General features: G+C 39.9%; 1 protein-coding gene across 2 annotated transcripts in view; it reads right to left on the bottom strand.

Annotated features, from left to right (window-relative positions):
• The window catches only part of POLA1 (DNA polymerase alpha 1, catalytic subunit), a 305,648-nt gene that overhangs the window by 153,165 nt on the left and 131,918 nt on the right, over positions 1-20,565 (bottom strand). For both annotated transcript variants that reach the window (XM_079911477.1, XM_079911478.1), the window contains exons 31-32: positions 13,891-14,022; positions 9,129-9,303 (exon numbers count right to left, since the gene is read on the bottom strand). In XM_079911477.1, the coding sequence (XP_079767603.1) occupies positions 9,129-9,303; positions 13,891-14,022 (307 nt within the window). The remainder of the gene's footprint in view (positions 1-9,128; positions 9,304-13,890; positions 14,023-20,565) is intronic.

The following is a 20,565-nucleotide window of genomic DNA, read 5'->3' as shown; positions in this document are numbered from 1 at the left end:
AAATGTAATAAGACCTGAAACCATAGAACTCCCGGAAAAAACATAAGTACATTCTTTGACATTGGTCTTAGCAATATTTTTCTGGATATGTCTTCTCAGGCAAGGGAAACAAAAGCAAAAATAAACAAACAGGACCACATCAAACTAAAAAGCATTTGCACAGGGAAAGAAACTAGCAACAAAATGAAAAGGCAGCCCACTTAAATGGGAGAAGATATCTGCAGATAACATATCCAATAAGGAGTTAATATCCAAAATATACAAAGAACTCATACAACTCAATACCAAAAAAACAAACAACCTGATTAGAAAAATGGGCAGAGAACGTGAATAGATATTTCTCCAAAGAAGACCAACAGATGGCCAACAGGCACATGAAAAGATGCTCAACTTCACTAATCATCAGGGAAATGCAAATCAAAACCACAGTGAGATATTGCCTCACACCTGTCAGAATGGCTATCATCAAGAAGACAACAAGTAACAAGTGTTATCAAGGATGTAGAGGAAAGGGAACCCCTGTGCACTGTTGGTGGGATTCTACGTTTTTACAACCACTGTAGAAAACAGTATTGAGGTTCCTCAAAAAATTAAAAATAGAGCTGCCATACAATCCATACAGTTTCGCTTCTGGGCGTTTACCAGGAAAAAACCAAACACTAACTCAAAAAGATTCATGTACTGCAATGTTCACTGCAGCATTATTTCCGACAGCCAAGATATAAAGCGACCTAAGGGCCCATCAATAGATGAATGGATAAAGATGATGTGGTGTACACACACACACACACACACACACACACACACACACACGAATATTACTTAGCCATAAAAAATTGAAAGCTTGCCATTTTTGACATGGATGGATCTAGAGTGTATTATGCCAAGTGAAATAAGTCAGAGAAAGAAGAATACCACACGATCTCACTATATGTGGAATCTAAAAGCCAAAACAAAAGGAAAACAGAGTCACAGATACAGAGAGCAAATGGGCGACTGCCAAAAGGGAGAGGGAGTCAGGTGGGAGGGGATAGGCAAAGGGGATTAAGAGGTAGAGAGCTCCAGTTATATAATAAATAAATCATGGGGATGTAATATACAGCATAACGAATATGGTCAATAATACTGTAATAACTTTGTATGGGGACAGAGGGTTATTACACTTACTGTGGTGATCATCTCATAATGTTTGCAAATGTCAAATCACTACACAGTACACCTAGAACTAACATAATATTGTACATCAACTATATTTCAATTAAAGAGAAAGAAAATTCACACTGAAGAAGGTAGGAAAAGTAAGTAGTAAGTATCTCTCATGATATATCTCTGAGTTTGTTTCAAAATGTGTTAGATTGCAACCAGACATTATGTACCTCCTCACAGATGTACACACCATTACCTAGGAAGTCGGATTAGCAAAAACGAAAATAAACTGGACTGAAATATGGGCAGCTCTTTAGATCTAACTACCATTTTACAGGAAATAGATGGGACAGAGGGATGGATGTGTTAAAGGATACCACTAGGATGCAACTGGCAAACTCCAGAATAAGGGACATTCCACATGACAAAAATCACCAGTTTCCTTAAATAAATTGGAAGGATCAAAAAAAAAAAAAGAAAAAATAGAGAAGATTAACTATCATATGGACTCTGACTGGATTCCAATTCAAAGGAGGAGCTTCTTTTTAAAAGAAAAATGCATTCACAGTACGATTGGGGAAATACATTTATTGGTTATGTGATGAAATGAAGGAATTGTGGAGTTTTTTTCCTAGTGATAATATCGTAGTTATGCTGAAAAGGGGGAAACCTTGTCTTTTAGAAATGCAAAATGAAATATTTAAAGATAAAATGATATGTTGTCTCGAATTCACTTCAAAATCATCAGAGGAGGAGAAGAAGGGGAGTAACATTGGCCACAGTTGCAGATGGCTGAAGCTGGGTGATGAGCATCTAGGGGTTTCTTACACAGTTTTCTCTACTACTGTACATGTTTGGAATTTTCCATAACAAAAAAGTTTAAAATATTGCAGGATCTAATTTAATGATAAACAACTGACTATACAAGTGGCAAACAACTGAAGCTGCCTTCCACCACCAACAAACCTCTCCATAAGATAAATGGAAATTTTCTGAGTATTTTAAAAGAAATAATATCCAAACCTTTGGGTTAAATAAACTCTCAAGAGTCTTATTGTCCTGCAAAAGATAACTCCCAAAATCTTGATGAAAAGAAAAAATTCTTTTCTTCTTTTTTTTTTTGGACAGCACTCTCATAACCGCATGTGATTACTTGTAATGCCCTTGATGACAGCCCTGAACGTGAATTTTAACTTAATGAAACCTGTACCTCTGAACAGGAAAAAAACCTTATTTTTAGACCTGAGAAAACACAGTAACTTTATGCTGAAAAAATACTTGGAAAATAAAATAACACAAATAAAACAGACCAAGACTGCTTCTCTTACACAAAGGCCTGTCCTCTCCAGCTATGTTGGTAGATTAAAAAAAACCGTTTTTTCCCCTTCTGATTTTGTAAAAACTGTCTTATTTTTAGGATTAAGAGTATTTATATTTTTTCACCGAGGAGGAACCTAATATTCACCACCTTTACTCGTTTCTGTCTTATTCATATGTATACATTTAACATAGTTTAAGTATTTGTGCACAATGCTGTATTCAGCTTTTCATTTGTTACGTCTTATCCATTCTTCTATAGGCTACACAATCTTGACGTCATTTTAGTATGCTTAATATGATGATCTTAAAAATTTTGATCTATACTTAATACAATATTGTATACTTGAAAGTTCCTGCGAGTAGATCTTAAACATTCTTACCACGCTTCCCCTGCCCCAAAAGAGTTAACTACGAGAGGTGATGGATGTGTTAATTATCTCGATCTTGGTAATCATTCTACAATATAAACGTGCATCAAATCACCATGCTGTACACTTTAAAAGCATACAATTAGGGAATTCCCTGGTGGTCCAGTGGTTAGGACTCAGCACTTCCACTGCTGGGGCCCCGGGTTCCATCCCTGGTCGGGGAACTAAGATCCCAAAAGCCGCACAGCGTGGCATGCATGCGTGCGTACATACATACATACATACGTACATAGAATTATATTTGCTAATTATTCCTCAATAAAGTTAAATTAAAAAAAATTGATCTTACTTAAATAATTTGAGAAATCCCCATTTTCCTTTGGAAACTCCAAGCTTTACAAAGTCAGAGTTCGAAACCACTACACAAAGCAATTATTCTAAACATGCTCTGGTGTGGCTCCAGGTTCTTAGAGGTGTGCCTGAGTCAAATGAGCAGCACTACCTCGGGCCCTCAGCACAGGGAGCCAGTGACACAGAAACAAGCACCGTGTGCTCGCCTTATAGGGACTGCGGTGCAAGGCAGTGTAATGGATACCCTTTATGAGGCTCTCTGTGAATTCCCTTGCGTGTCCTGAAGAGCAGCTGGGATGGCCTGGGCTACCCCTGGAAGTCGAAGCCCTGCTGCTTATCACTGGGCTGGAAGGACAAGTGGGAGGTGGGGACAGGCAGCCACTCCCGACTCCACATTGGCCTCTGCAAGGCACATGCCCACAATGCCTCAAACGCCTCCATTTTTATAAACTCTTCCCAGGTGGCCCCAGCTAGAAGTGGTCTCTGCTTCCCCCAAACACTGAAACTCCTTTATTCTACCTCTTTGGGGACATGTACTTGTGCTGTCCACTAGACTTCCCCACAACAGGGAAATTGACTCAACAGGCTGGGCTGTGATGTGAGTAAGGGAGCCACGGCTGACTCAACTTCGTATCCCTCACAGCACCCATTACACTGCTGAGCACGGCAGGTCATCAACATGCATCTGTTCCATGGATGCATAAGTAGGTTGGGACTAAGTAGGCTGGGACCATGAGCCATTTGATAACGTGCTTGGAATGGCGCTCCAGCCTGGAAGGGGCGGTTCTTACCCACTGAGAAGACTTACTATCCTACACTGCATTTGGTGTGATCTTACTTCTGAAATTTTACTATGAATTATGTCACAGAAAATAGTTAAGGTTTGGAAATGCTGGTCATGTACGTACATTCTTCTGAGAGCTTCATCATGAAAAGAGCAAAGTCTTGATCAACAAAGTAATGCCTGAGGCACTTGCTGGTGGCATCGTTCCACTCCCAACCACCTGTGCTTTTCCCCCACCGCCACCCCACCACCTTTTGTAGGTATATCTCCCCGGGTCTACCAAAGGCACCCCCAAACATGGCATGGTCCGCTGCTGCACTTATTTTCTTAGAAGATATCACGGTACCCTGTTTACTGACAAAAAGCACCTTCTGTAAGGTGGGTGGTATGGGCCATTTTTTAAAAGGGGGGATTATTACTCCCCAATCTAACTCAGGAACACACCGGGTTAAGTGTGCTGTCTTGTTCTAAGCACTACTTTCACAGATTAAATGTTAAATTCTCATGTTCTTCAAACATCAATAATTTCTCAGGACCAATGAAAAAACTGCCCTGATAGGCAAATGACTGAAATTTTATCACTGACCGTGAAGAAAGGTATTTGACAGTTATTGTACAAATCATTCCTCATCGGAGGAAAGATATTATATAATTTTAAGTACTGTTATGCATAAAATATAAATTTATTAAAAGATGAAATTCAGGAATGAACTTTAGAATATTCGAATCCCCAGCCTGTTTTGCCAGGTACAGAAGACTATTTGGATGTTGGAGCATACTGTGAATATTTCACCCACAGAATATAGAGAGCTTTCATTAGAACGAGAAAAAAGAACCCTATAGTCTGGAGAACAAAAGCTGAGAGTTCCAAGTTTTAGTGGCCATGTTTCCCATAGGGCTATTGTATAAGAAGAGTAATACTACATTTTTTTCTATTCACAGATGGAAAAGAGTAAAATTTAGCTTTATTTAAGCCCAACAGCAATAATCTTGCATGAGTTTCAGAAAAATGATACACATTTTACTGTGGGATAATGAGGACCATTAGTTATTAGGGAGAACAAATTATTCTCTTTCAATACAACAGACTTATTCATTCACTCATTTAATAGACTGTCCTCTCTCCTTTTCACTGAAACGACCTTCCCATACAGAACACCTGGCCATGCAACATGCCACCAGACAGACTTCAGGAGGTATCCTGATGGGGAGAAATAGAGAATTTCCAAAGCGAAGCCACAGGATAAAACCAACACTTGATGCTTGCCTTTCATTTCAAGGAAAGCAGTATAAAAGCAATAGAAAAAGAAGTAGTTGAAAAATATAGTTGCTCTCCACAAAAGAGTCTGAAAAATAAAAAATCATGAACTTAATAATTTTTCTAAATGAAATTATGCCATTATTCCTGATTTCTTTATACTAGCTAAAAGGACAAAGTAGCGAACTTCACTGAAGTTTCTACACTGTCATACATTTGATTAACCAAAGATAAAAACTACATTAAAGGCAAGAGAATTATTTTATGTTTGTGATTAGGCAGTTGCAGGGCTTGTATTTTATGTATATATCTGCAGACTTCAACTTATTTAACGGTGTCAGTTCACTAACGGCAGTTTTTTTTAATATAAAGAAAAACAGATTTAGAACTTTAAAAACAAATTACAGTAATTGTATGCCTATAGCTTGCACCTCTTAGAAACCATGCACCCCTAACACTCCTCCCCTTACTTCCCCACCACTTCCCTATCTCCTCCCTTCTCCTCTAAAACCACAGGCTAAGTGAGAACTGATAACAGGGGCCTCAAATCCCCTAGTGAAGAACAGCCATCCTAATTTCCACTTGGGGTAGAGGAATAAAGGACACAGATCAAAATGCAGCTCCCAAATACGGCAGGGGGCAAATGCCTGCAAAGACCTGCCCAGCAAGCTTCAATGTTTTCTACAGATCTTCACGGTGACTGGCACTTGCTGTTCTGCCCTTCATTACTGTGGACGCTCCTATGAGGAAAGAGGGAGAGATAAAGGACTAGGAGATTTACTACGAATGTAGATAGGTATGTGGATACCGTTGGTGACGGCGGGGCTGCGGTGGGAGGAGGCGCACCGCGCCATGATGACAACTTCACATGTCTTCAGCATAAAAACTGCTGCCAAACAGCAGAAGACAAAAACGAGAAAAAGAAGGTACAAAGGGGAGTGGCAGCAGCTCCTTCAGAGCTACAAACACAGGCCCCTCAGCAGCTCCAAGCGGCTACCTGGCACCCAGAGCTTTCAGGTGATGGGGTAGGAGAGATGGGGATGTGTTGAGACCACGCACAAGCATGACGGGTCCCCTCTGTAGGCCGAGCCTGGTCAGTAATAGCAAGAACACTCTGAAGATGGGGCCCACTAGGCTACTGGCTTGGAAAATGATTTGTGAAAACTGGATTCATAAGACAGTCACAATGATGAGAAAGTTTCATCTTTAAGCAGCCACAATCTGCCTGCAGTTTAACTGATATGAAAATGATCTTAAATATGACCCTGCAACCAACGAAATCAGTCTGGTCTCCTCCAGGTATGGCCAGTCTTGAGACATCTGAGCAGGCATCAGGCTGTTTACCAGCCAGGCTCCACCGCTTTCTACTCTACACTACAGCTCTTCTGCCGAAAATACAAGGCTCCACCCTTATCTGTTAAACGTCACTCACAAGATGAAGCTTCTTCCAGCTACCTCTCCTCGGCTCTGGGCCACTGGAAACTTCAGAACCAAAGAAGGAAAGGGCAACGGTGAGCCTATGAAGCAGGCTCTTGATGATCCAAATGGAAAACCTGGAAGATCTACTCTAAAAAACAAATGCTTCTGCTGAGGGGCTGTCAGCGGCACTGGGGGTTTGCAGTGGGGTGAGGAGGAAGCACAAAGATGAAGTTCCCGGGCCTTCACACCCACGCCACCACGCTCCTGACTGAGGGCATGTGTCACAGCCTCCCAGAGCTAAGAAGAGGTGGTGGCTACAAGCACAAGCTTTGCAGTCATGCAGAGCTGGATCCCAGACCAACCACGGTCGGCCACTCACTAGCTATGTGACAAGACCAAGTTAGTTACCTCTCTAAGCCTCAGCTTTCTTCTCTGTAAAATGAAGGAAACAACATAGCCTCATGGGGTTACTGAAAGGATTAAATGAGATAACATATGCAAAGTACTTATTACAGTTTCCAATAGAGTAAGCACTCGAGGCAGAGGAGAGAAAAAAGAAGGAAGCTAAAAAATATTGTGCACTTACACTCCCTCCTCCCAGCTGAGGATTTATAAACATCATCAAATACAACTCAACTTTGAGAATACATTATATGATGATCTGGGTAGCAGAATTTTATCTTCCTAATTATGTTTTGCTTAGGCAAATGTCAAAAATGAGTTTCCACTTCCAGAGCAGACACTGATGGTGCGGGGGTGGGGGTGGGGGGGTGGCGGGACCCGCTGGTGGGAAGGAGCTCAGAAACATATTCAACAGGGGCAGTGTGGAAAGTATGTGACTTGATGATTCATCTGTCCAGTCTCAGTCCACAAACGCACAGAGAGCTAACTGCGTGCAAATCCCAGGGACTAGAGGAGTTTGAACATACTTCTGCAGAGGCCTGGCAGGGGGCTGGGGAGTGGCCATAACAGGCATTCACTGCACACTCCCCCACCCAGGCCTGTGCAGAGCATCTCACACGTATCACTAATCGCTCCCTCAGAGCAACTCTAGAAACCAAGGCTGAGACCAAGCTTCAGAGGCTTCCCAAAGCCACAGAGCACATGAGCGACAGAACCAGTGTTTGAACCCAGATCCCTATGATGCCAAAGCCCGTGCCTTAAGCCAGACTTATTCAATGAGAAGAGGAGGAGGATTTTCCATGAAGCATGGACAGATTAAACAATGCCATATTTAGGGGACCCTGAGTACACTAAGTAAGAAGTCAGGCTAGAAATACAGGTTGGAGCTAAAAAGTTAGTCTATAACTGCCGAAGTCAGAGACTGTAAGATGTCAGTGGCAACAGAACTTATAGTGAGGAGCCAGCCAAGGACTTTATTAGGCACTTACTCTAAGAATATTCATCTTTGTGTACAATGGGATAGAGAGCAGAGAACTTAAAGCAACGTAACTCTCAACATGCTGGTCATCTAGAAAGGAAATCAGGGCTGGTTACGAAATACATTTCTAAGCAAGAGATGACAACCTGGTGACCTGGCAAGAAGTCTGAGAGACAATGAGGCTTCAGGGTTGGCTGGCACCTCCAGATGATGAGAAATTAGCAATCAACTAATTCCGAGAAGATAATGAGTCCAGTTTTAGAAGAATTTTTAAAAGCAAGAGCAGGATACTCAAAAGGAATCGAATACAACAAGTTAAACGTTTTAATGTTAAAAAAGCTGTGTATTCTCACTCCATACAAAAACACATTTAGAGACTGAGACAAGAGGAAACAATATTCAAGATACAATGAATCTTATTAAGTGAAGTTCACTGATTAAAGTGACAACGATGTAGGGACTTCCCTGGTAGCGCAGTGGTTAAAAATCTACCTGCCAATGCAGGGGACACAGGTTCGAGACCTGCTCCAGGAAGATCCCACATGCCACAGAGCAACTAAGCCTGTGTGCCACAACTACTGAGCCTGCCCTCTACAGCCCGCAAGCCACAACTACTGAGCCCACGTGCTGCAACTACTAAAGCCCATGCACCTAGAGCCCGTGCTCCACAAGAGACGCCACCGCAATGAAGAGTAGCCCTTACTCGCCGCAACTTCGCACACAGCAATGAAGACCCAACGCAGCCAAAAAAAAATAAATTAAAAAAAAAAAGCAACAACAATGTACGCTCAGAGACTAGGAGGGCGCCGAAAATCTTCTCTTATCCTTTCTTTTGCCGCCTCTCTCTCTCCCCACTCATCATCTGTTGACGGAGTGCCTACCCTGGAGCAGGCATGTGCTTACAGAGGTAGCAAGCCTGTGGCGTTCATATAGGAGGGGAGATAGACATTAACCAAACAACCACAAAAATAAATGCTCAACTACAGACAAAGAAGTGCTTGACATAGTACCGTGCCTCTAAACAGGGCTCCTGATGGGTAAGGGATGACCGCACGGGCTGCTGTTGCCAGGCAAGGGGCTACGTGAGTTCGGGACACTTACCTAACCACGTTGCAATGAGGACAGCATCAATTCCATCTATTGGCTCACAGATTCGAGCCACAACTGGGTGGATCTGCTGGGCCAGGTAGTACTGGGTGTCAATGCTTAAATTGTCCTGCTTCTGCAGCTGCTCGGGTGCATAGGCCCTCTGACACCCAGTGAGGTTTGACCCATCCTACAAGAGGACATGGTACAGGTAATGTTGTGAGAAATTCAATCACAAGTACTTGCTTGGACAAAGAGAGGGACAACAATTCAAATTTTATATATTCAATTCCAAACACCACAAAATCCTTTTGGATAACAGTTCAAATTTTATGTATTCAATTCCAAACACCAAGAAGCCCTTCTGACCTATTGGTGAACATTTCATATGCAACTAACGGGAGGAAGATCAAGGAGAACAACTCACCCACTGTCCAGGAATGTAAATCCAGCATGTGTTGTGTTCTATTTTTTGTTGAAACTCGAAACCAACAAGATGGCATGACTAGATTAAACAATTCCACCTGCCATATCACAGAAACACACCGGGAAGACTTGCTAACAAAGGCCTTTTAGGAGTCATGACAAAAAAATGTGTGACCCTTTTATTATGTTAACTCAATCCCTCCTTGCAAGAATTCTAGTCCTATTATCATCTTAAAGACAGGGTGTGTGTGTGTGTGTTTGTGTGTGTGTGTGCAATATCTCTCAATGAGAGCTATATGTATCTCTGAGAAGCAAATGAGCAAGGGGAATAGACAAGTACACAAAACCCAAGAGCACTAATTTATGTACAAGATATAATAGGTTAAGAGTAAAATTAAGAAAGTCGCCTTGGTGGAGTAGAGTGCTCTAGGAGCAAAATATCTGGCCACTGGAACGAAGGGCATGCCATTTTGCGCTGTTTATGCGGCTCTTCCTCAAGGAAAGGAAGAAGGGCCAGAGAGCCTCTTTTCAAGGCCTTCCTCTTCTCTTTACTGTCTAAAAATAGAAGTTGTGAAACTCTATATAATTGGCCCATATACAGTCCTGTGGGTGATGTCATCATCATCTGTGAATCAAAAAGCCATCACCACTCTACTGGACCAACATCCAACAACTCGCTCCACTCTTCCTCTTGTCTGCAACAACAGAATTTATTATTCAGATTCGTAAATTTTAACTATTCACAGTGCTCAGCTGCTCTGCAAAACTGATTATAATGTGAATCCTATTCTTTCAATCCTGCTACAATCAGTCCCTTCTCAGCTCAGTGCCCAGCCCAAAGCAGAAGCAACCTTTCATACCGTTGTCTTACCACAAACTGGAAGCACTGGCTTCTTTCTCTGGCTAGGCTCCTGATGGAAACAAACTGGGATGTTTATCAACTAGGTTCTACCTATGCTAAGATATAATGAAATAACTAGAAAGGAAGCAAACCTCAGATTAAAAGACTTGCTTATAATTATTTTTCAGGAGTTCACAATACAGTAAAAGAAATTAGGCAGAATTAATCAACTTTAATTGTTGCCTTTTTAGAAGTTTGATTTGTTAGATGAGAGTAAGGTGACAGCCAATGACAAAAAGAGTGAAAAATCCTTGGACAGTGTCTTTATGCACCACAACTATATTCAGACTGCCTTTTAACAAACACATGAAATCTGACTGATTTATAGAATTGTAGTTTCTTTTTAAAACTGGTCTGTCCTTAAGATTATAGTAATGTTGAGTTTAAAAATTTTTAATAAAGAATAAAAACAAAATTTGTAGAGGCAAATTATTATTTTTTAAAAACGGCCCTTGAGTTACTTTCCAATATATCATTAGATGTTCTGATGTCAGGCATGTCTGTAAAAAAACAGTTGAAAAAGTTCTAAGCATATTCTCAGTTGAAAAAGTTTCTCCCAAACGTATTTCTTATTGTATGCAAAAGCATCTGAGCTTGGGCTTCCCTGGTGGCGCAGTGGTTGAGAGTCCGCCTGCCGATGCAGGGGACACGGGTTCGTGCCCCGGTCCGGGAAGATCCCACACGCCACGGAGCGGCTGGGCCCGTGAGCCATGGCCGCTGAGCCTGCGCGTCCGGAGCCTGTGCTCCACAAAGGGAGAGGCCACAACAGTGAGAGGCCCGCGTACCGCAAAAAAAAACAAAAAAAAATCTGAGCTCAAACGTGACTAAATTCAAAACAATTGGTAAGATGACAGGTCTTCCTGTGTTACGTTGGAAAAACATTTAGGCTGTAACATAACATATATCCCTCAAAGACCTAATTCTCAAACCTAGCAAGACCTAATTCTCAAACCTAGCAAACATTTAGGCTGTGACATAAGATATATCCCTCAAAGACCTAATTCTCAAACCCATGCTATATGCAAAAACACATCCCATACACCTTTAAAAATAGACTGAGAAGCAATGTTGGTCTTCCTTGAAGTGCCCATGTAGTAATTTGTGAACTTCTCAAAGTACATACTTTACAGAGACAACCAGATCAGACAATTCATTGAAAACTATGAGGTCATCTTTAGTAGGAAATCAATGGAAAAAAAGTTTTAACAGATGACAAGTGGCGCCCTTAAAACAATTATGTTAAAGGCATGCCTTATGAAAATTATGTCCAATGAAAGTTAAATAGTTAAGGATTTAACACTTAACCAACAAGTGGAAGTTGATTTAAGATCTCAGCAAATAATTCACATGGTTTAATAAGACTATGAACTACAATATAAATTACATACCACAAACATTACTCTCTGAATTCACCTGAATTTATAGTCTGAATAAGTTATCAGTAGAGTACTATGTTCAAAATGTAAATTTTAAACAAAAAAGAACCTGTTTAGGAGATAGGTTATTCTTGAAGGGCACCTTTGCTTACAGCAGTAAATAGTTCTCCTAAAAATGTGTCATCATACATTTTGAGAAACATATTCTAAAAATATAATTGTGTTAGGAAAGAGGAAGAATAACCTGAGTGCTTAAAAGCAAAAGAAGTAGGCAGCTTTGGTTAGCAAACATGCTGAAAGTGGGCATGTCCCACTGCTGGGGGACAAAGGCAAATTAAAGTCCTACAGCTTTTCTTGGGATACAGTGAGAAGAATAAACCAATAAAAGAAACATGAACTGTTCTTTTAACAAGCAAATAAGTTAACACCCAGCACCAGTCGAATGGGAAAAGGGTTGAAAATACATCAAATTGGATTTAGCATCAGCATTTTGAGCTCTTCTTATATCAGTAAGACCCGAGAAGAAGAAATCAAAAGACCTCAATATTCAGACATCAAGGAATATAAGCTTGACTTTTGAAATACATTGATCATAGGACCATACATCTCCATTCCAGGTTTAGCCAAAACATAATTGTGGCTTGATTTCATTTTTAGATGCTATTTCAGAAAACCTATATAATTTTTCAAAGTTGTATGTTGCCATCTGCTCCTGTCATTAATAATCTTAACAGCTTTTCCATGTATGTGAATACCTAAGTGAAAAAAAAAAAAAAAAACCTAGCCTATTTACCAAATCTTTATTTGCATAATATGAAAATTGTTTTTTTGAGATGAGACTTGTCAGAGGCAATATGCAAAGCACATTAAGGGCTTGAGCGAGTCAGACATTTATGGAAATATTTTCCTGCAGGAATTGGCTTTCTGTAACAGTTCTTAATCAAGGGTAACCCTAGGAGGGAGACAGAGTCAAGTGCTGATTCCTGTCCATGTACTTAAATCATTTGTTATGTACATCATCTACAGTACCAAGCAGATATTAGCAAACGACTTCTACATTTTGAAAAGGCTCTCTGATTGCAAACCACATTGACTGTACTTTGACAAAGATCAATCACATTGAAGTTTAAGGCTTATCTAATTTTTTTTACTGTAATAACAAAAAGCAATATTTAATTAATTAAAAAGAACAATCTTATTGAGATGAATTATGCCTTTTGGTAAACAGACCACACCATAGTAACTGTAAAGAATTTGGATAGAGGCTTTGACTCTGACTTTTTTTTTAAGCAGGGAGAAGGGATGAGACCCCTCCTTTGTTCCGACTGGAGTTAAGTGCTTTCAAAAAACAAAAAAACCCCACAAAACCAAAACCCTCTTCTGTTCTACCCTTTCTCCCTATCTCTGACTGTTAGAGGCATGCTACTCTCAAAAGAAACTGGTCAGCGGTTTAAAACTGTTCCAGAAGACCTAGAGGTTCCTGAGAGGTGTCTCATGGAACAGGAAGAAGACAAGAGGTGGGTTCTAGGCCCCCTCCACTCAAAAAAAAAAAAAAAAAAAAAAAAGGACCTGGTTAGATAATCTGTGTTTTCTTCATAAGGTAGCTTTTTAGGACATCTCACCTTTCTCCATAACCATGCATTTCGTATTTTTTTTCAAGTAATTATTTGAACAGGCTAGTGAAAAATGCATTTACTCTCTTTTGGTAGAATAATATTCAGAATGGAAACTGCTGCAAAAGGAATGATAAAGGACTACTGCTGGATATACAAGCAAACTGGTAGACATTTTCATTCAAGTTAATTTCAGATTGAAACAGCAGCTACTGTTATATACCTGTCTCACCAAAGTAATTTCACTCATCCAAAACACTAGTCTCAAATGTTTTATAAAAATTTTAATAAAATGTCATACCCCTGACTAATGTTTTTAAATGCTGCAAAACCAACCAAGACTAAACCCTCTCTTTACAGCATCAATTATTTGGCAGAGTACTAAACAAGACACCATGGAGAGATGGATTTTACCATGGGCTCGGAATTGGTGTAGGTCTTATTTATTATGACAGTTTTACCTGACAGATGACATACGACACAGTATCTCCAGCTTTCACCTTTCTGCCTCCTTGAGAATTTATCCAGAGGGCAACATGTACATGAGGTAGGCTTTTTTTATCAGGATAATCCTGGGGATCCTTTGTCAACGCCTAAGAGAAAAAGAGGGAACAAAAAGTCCCAAACTTTAAAATAAAACCTTTCTCACACAGATATACACTAAACATATCTCTGCTAGAATCACACCAGCCACATAAACATAAAAATGACAGCAGCTGTATGTAGAAAACACTGCCACGGGATCTTCAGACATTCTATCCTCAAGGCTCCTCTCTCCTTCATTTAGTAACTAATATGACCAGATATAACCCTGAAAAAAAAGAAATATGAGTTTCTGGGCCATGGCACAGAATACTTGGCTATAAAGATTAAGACTGTGAATTCAGTCTTCTATGCAGCCTTAGAGTTCCTCTTAATGTCTGCAATTCTCCCACTGAATTAACTGATTAGTTAAGACGGATGGATAACGGTTACTCTGACTTAATGATCTGTTTCTCAAAGACTTCTCGAGCCTAAATAAATCCCTAAGGCACCAGAAATCACTGGATTTACTCACACTGTCAATTTAAGCTCTCCAAAGGCAGAGTGAATGAGTTTTTAACAGAAAGTAAGCCCCACGAGAGCAGGAACACGTCAGCCTTGCCCACAGCTGCATTCAGAGGGCTCGGAACGATTCTTGGTGTGTAGCAGCAACCAAATGTTTGTGGAAGAAATTATTTCGCTCACTCTGCAATAATTCACTAAGTTCAAGCACTGTAAAGTACTGCAAGATGAATAAGACAGTCACTGGTCCTAAGTCACCTGCCATTAGCAGACGATTCCGCATTCCACAAAAAAACTCTCTAAAATAAGCTACATGTGCCAGAAGGGAGTGGTAAACTAAGTGTTACCGAGAGTTTAGAGAGGCAAAGATTGCTACCATCTGAGAGCAGAAATCACGGAAGAAAAAAACGAACTGGCACATGAAGGAAAAAATAGATTTTAAGAAAAGATGACGGGGCAAGAACATTCCAGCAGAGGGAAAAAGCAAAAGTTAAAAGCAAGAGGTGAGAAAAAAAAAAAACCGTCTATTGGACTGGAACTTAATATGCACAAAGGGAAGGGGTGGGTTTCAAAAGACAAGAGGAAGGACAGGGAATAGGGTGCTCCATGTCTAGATCACCTAAGTGTGGTCTGCAGACCCCTGAGGGTTAGCGACACCCTTTCAGGGGGTGGAGAAATCAAAGCTATTTTCCTAATAATACTATCTGCACTGGTGATATAGAAACAAAGGTCAGTAAAGGTGCTGACGCCTTATAAACATGAACCTGGGCAGCAGCACCAAACTGTACTAATACTCATTGTATTCGTCACCATGACACGCTCACAGTTTTTTAAAGTTCTTGACCCTTGAGTAGAAAGCTAATATTTTGTGTGACAAAATGGGAAGTATGCCCAAGGCACATCTACAGCATACTCAAGAACGAAGGATGCTCGAGGAAATGCATTTGTGCAACCATTTGAGTTGCAAGCTAAACTAGCTGGCTTTCTCAACCCACTTTTTATTTGAAAGAATGGCAGGCCAACTACTGTTATTCTAACTTGAGTACCTGGCAGACAATCACTCAAAAAGAACCAAGCGAGTCTGCCACTTCAAGGAAAACACCTGACAGTATATATTGCCTATGATAATACTGAAGCTATCAAGCACCAATCAGAATTTTGGAAATTCTGTTTCCACTCCGGTGAGCTTGACAGCTTTCCAATACCTAAAGACTCTTCTGATGAGTAGGAATATTTTAAAATGTGGTTTTTGTTAATATACAATGAGATGTATCAATATTTTGGAAGATCTGTAAAACTCAGGGAACCAACATTTAATAAATTACAAGTGCATAACATCACACATGGGTAAAAGATCCATTCAAAGCGCCGCACAGATGAAAAGATTTTAATGTAAGAATATGAAAAGTTCATTGATATGGTTTCCTATTTCCACAATACAAATAACCTTGCAGACAATACCACTTCTAGAGTACTGGTGTAGAATCAAAGAAGAATACACACAACTATCTTTAAAAATTACTGAAATACTTCTTTTTCCAACTACATATTTGTGTGAAACTTGACTTTCTTCCTATGCTTCAACTAACACCACACGTCACAACAGACTGGATGCACAAGCAGATATAAGAACGCGGATGTCTTCTACTAAACTAGACGTTAACAAGACTTGCAAAATAACACCATTCCTCTGGCTAATTTTTCTTTGTTTTGAAATATACAGTTATTTTTCATGAAAAAATTTTATTTTTGTGGGACTTCTCTGGCGGCACAGTGGTTAAAGAATCCGCCTGCCAATGCAGGGGACACGGGTTTGAGCCCTGGTCCGGGAAGATCCCATATGCCACGGAGCAACTAAGCCCATGCGCCACAACTACTGAGCCTGTGTGCCACAACTACTGAAGCCTGTGCACCTAGAGCCCGCGAGCCACAACTACTGAGCCCACGAACCACAACTACTGAAGCCCGTGCGCCTAGAGCCCGTGCTCTGCAACGAGAAGCCACCACAATGAGAGGCCCAAGCACCGCAACGAAGAGTAGCCCCCACTCGCCGCAACTAGAGGAAGCTCACGCGCAACAACGAAGACCCAACACAGCCAAAAATAAATTAATTAATTAAAAAAATTTTTTATTTTTGTAAACATATAATGGGTTTACTGATATTTTTAAATAAACTAATAAATGCTTTTAAAACTTCTCAGTTTTAATTTCTAACAGTAAATATCAACATAAGCTACATAAACAAAAGCTCTTGCAGTCCCCAACTATTTTAAGAGTGTGAAAATGTCCTGAGATCAGGAAATTTGAGAACTACTGTAGTAGAATAAAGCAGGTCGTCAAACATGGCTGCACATCCCCCTGTTCTATACACTTTCTAAATCATACACTCAGTGTAGGAGAGTACCTAGAAGCCTCTCTAAGTATTTAAATCTTCTCAAACCTGCATTATGCGAAGTCTTGATTGACTTGGACGGGTAATACTGCATAGAAATTTTAATCAATATAACTCTACTTAAGAAAACCGTTATCTTCTTCAATTGACTATACTTCAGTGCAATGTTAAGAAATTCTGAATTTCAACTGACATACTTTCCAATTATTAGATTGGGACTATTTGGGGATTTCACAGCCTAGTTTCAGAAGGCTTGATTTTTCAAAAAATGCTTCCTGGTGGTTTAGGCTCAAGTTAGCCAGGGCTATACAAATCAGTTGTGAAGTATTTTGTGTTACTTTATGAAACATATTTAAGCTAAAATTGTGGCAGTTCAGAAAAATCACACACAGTGTTTTTCAGTTGCATTTGGCAACAAGGGCTTAAATCTTCACAAAGGTAAATCTCACCACTTCACCCCTCCACCCTATGCTAACCTCCCATTTTCAAGCCCACCAATACCCACAGAATCAATCTAATCTAATCTAACCTAATCTATATCTCATCATAAGACCATCCACAACCAGTCACATACATGGACTCTTCGATTCCACTCTCCTTTGCAAGCGACAAAATGTAAATACTGATTTACTCACAAGTTTTAAACAGTACAGGTATTCAGACAAATGTTAATTAAGACAGTCACTCTTGATATATAAAAAGCTTAATGTAAACTGACACAGGAATAACTCTGATATAGAGAGCCCTTTCATCAGAATTGACTCTACTTTCATCGACACTAAAATTCTTCTTCTTTACTGAAAGAAGTATAAGAGCATGTGACAGTAAATATGTTTGCTAGACCATTAACATCTTGAAAATACCAACCAGGTTTTGCTTATCCTACTTTATATCCCAGAACCTAGCACTGTGCACATAAGACGTACTCCATGTTTGATGAATGGATGATTAAACAGGCAAAGGAATTCTTTTAATGCTCACTGAACAACTATTATTTGCCAGCTACTATGCCAAGTGAAATGGAGAAAAAAAGACAGTCGGTTTCAGTTCTGCCACATGAAAATATATGCACATCCCGAATCACACTAATTATTAACTAGTATTGTTAGTAATAATAAATGTCACTTTAAGTTGATAACTATTGAAGCTGAGTGATGGCTACATGGGGGTTCATGATGTTCTTCTCTTTACTTTTAAGGTTTTTTTTAAAATTTATTTATTTATTTTTAAATTTTTGGCTGTGCTGGGTCTTCGCTGCTGTGCGCGGGCTTTCTCTAGTTGCAGCAAGCGGGGGCTACTCTCCGTCATGGTGCGCAGGCTTCTCGTTGTGGTGGCTTCTCTTGTTGTGGAGCACGGGCTCTAGGTGCGTGGGCCTCAGTAGTTGTGGCACATGGGCTCAGTAGTTGTGGCTCATGGGCTTAGCTGCTCCTCAGCATGTGGGATCTTCCCAGACCAGGGATCAAACCTGTGTCTCATGCATCGGCAGGCGGATCCTTCACCACTGTGCCACCAGGGAAATCCCTTGTATAAGTTTTAAATTTTCGATAATAAAAACTTCAAAATAGCAAGACTGCACAATGTTCCTGAGAACGCAGGGATGGCCAGTGTGTCTACGCAGCTAGGTTTCTCTGCACACTAGTAACACTGTGCCATCACCCACAGGAGGAGATGACGGACTGGGCCCACTACCCTAGGGGACACGTGCTCAGTGTTCTTTTGCCAATAATGTGGTCATGTTTGGACTCAGCCTTCCAAATTCATGCCTGGAACCCCGTGCAACAGAGGACTCACATTTCTAAGAAGGTAGACAGTGTCAGGTATTCAATCTGCAGAACTGATACAAAAATTGATCAAAGCAAGACTGAAATATTAATTCTTACTTATGCAAATTTTTGAGAAAGAGACAAAACAAAATCTGAAAGGAAACCACTTTCAAACGTCCCAAGTGATTCCATGCCAACAGGCATGCACTGCATCACGTAAAGGGAAGAGCTAGCGTCAAGGCACATGTCCTCTTATATTACTTATTTCTAATTTTTTGTACTTTTCATGTATAAATGAATGCCTTCTTTTGTGACATTAAAAACATCATTGTTAAGGAGTAGGAAACAAATGACTTAACTAAGAATAAATACAAATCGTAAGGATACGCATAGAAAATATTCATTCTCTCTAGGAATCAAAGAAATGCAAATTAAATCCAGCGGTAAAATACTGTTTTGTATCCATTTATGGTAGCAATGTTTTATTTAAATATCACCAATGATATTATCACCAATGAAATGTCACTTCTATAGTACAAGGAAACCTGTGGTGAAACTAGCACACACATTTTGTTATTATCAATTAGTATCACTTGTACAAAGCAATTTGACAAGAGACACACAGATACTCAAATCTTTTGACTCAAATATTTTACTTCAAGGAATCTAAACAAAGGAAGTAATTCATCCAAAAGCAATAAGACAAACGGGGACTTCCCTGGTGGCACAATGGTTAAGAATCTGCCTACCAATGCAGGGGACACGGGTTCGAGCCCTGCTCCGGGAGGATCCCAAGTGCCACGGAGCAACTAAGCCCGTGCACCACAACTACTGAGCCTGCGCTCTAGAGCCCACGAGCCACAATTACTCAGCCTGTGAGCCACAACTACCGAAGCCCGCACACCTAGAGCCCACGCTCAGCAACAAGAGAAGCTACCGCAATGAGAAGTCCGCGCACCGCAATGAAGAGTAGCCCCTGTTCGCCACAACTAGAGAAAGCCTGTGCACAGCAATGAAGACCCAACACAGCCAAAAGTAAATAAATAAATAAATGTACTTTTAAAAGATCATATAGTAATTTTTAAAAAAGACATGAACAAGAGATGTTCAATACAGTTATTAACAATAGCAAAAATAAATAATGTAATAATCAAGCAAAAATTTTAATTAAAGATGTAGCAGTGAAATATAAGATTAACATAACGATTTTTAAGGTTAATACAGAAATGTGGGAAAATCTGTATACGTTAAGTGAAAACAAATCTCAAAATAATACACACTGTAATTGCTACCATGTAAACCTGTTTTAAAGAGTAAGGTAATGTGCAAAAATGACTGGCATTACTTTAGCATGGGGTATTTAGAACGAGTTTTAATTCTAAAACTTCCATTTAATGCCATCATTAGATTCTGTTTCATTAAAATTCTTTTTAGTATGAGTTTTGACAACAAAATTTATGTATCACAAAACGGGTAAAATGGTATTTGCAAAATTACCTTCGGAATATGTAAGGATACTCTGTTTAAATGGAAAAACAGAAATCTATAACCTAACATCTTGTACTACACAGCACTTTGGGAAACCAAGATTTTCTTTTTCAAATTAGGTAAGAAAAAATATTCCCTATTTTCAACAACTAAGACTATCCATAAAGAGAAACTATTTATATAGTTTAAAAAAAAAAAGCACAAGTGCTTTGAATATACAGAAAGCGCTGACACCGCCTTAATTCTAAATAACAACGTCTAAAAACGCCTTCTGATTATAAGTACCCCTCAGGATCACCTTCTGTAAAGTTACACAAACACACGCTCTCTGTCTAAGCTTACAGGCCTGCCCCCCAAACAACTGTAACTTAGGACGACTATGAATAAGGCAATACTCCCAAGTCCCTGAAACATCAACTACATCACTCCATAGAACCTCTGGACACGAG

The sequence above is a fragment of the Stenella coeruleoalba genome (genome assembly GCF_951394435.1).
Source record: "Stenella coeruleoalba genome assembly, chromosome: X".
Taxonomy (NCBI): Eukaryota; Metazoa; Chordata; class Mammalia; order Artiodactyla; family Delphinidae; genus Stenella; species Stenella coeruleoalba.
The sequence above is the reverse complement of the archived record's forward strand: the minus strand, read 5'-3'. Positions and strand labels throughout refer to the sequence as shown.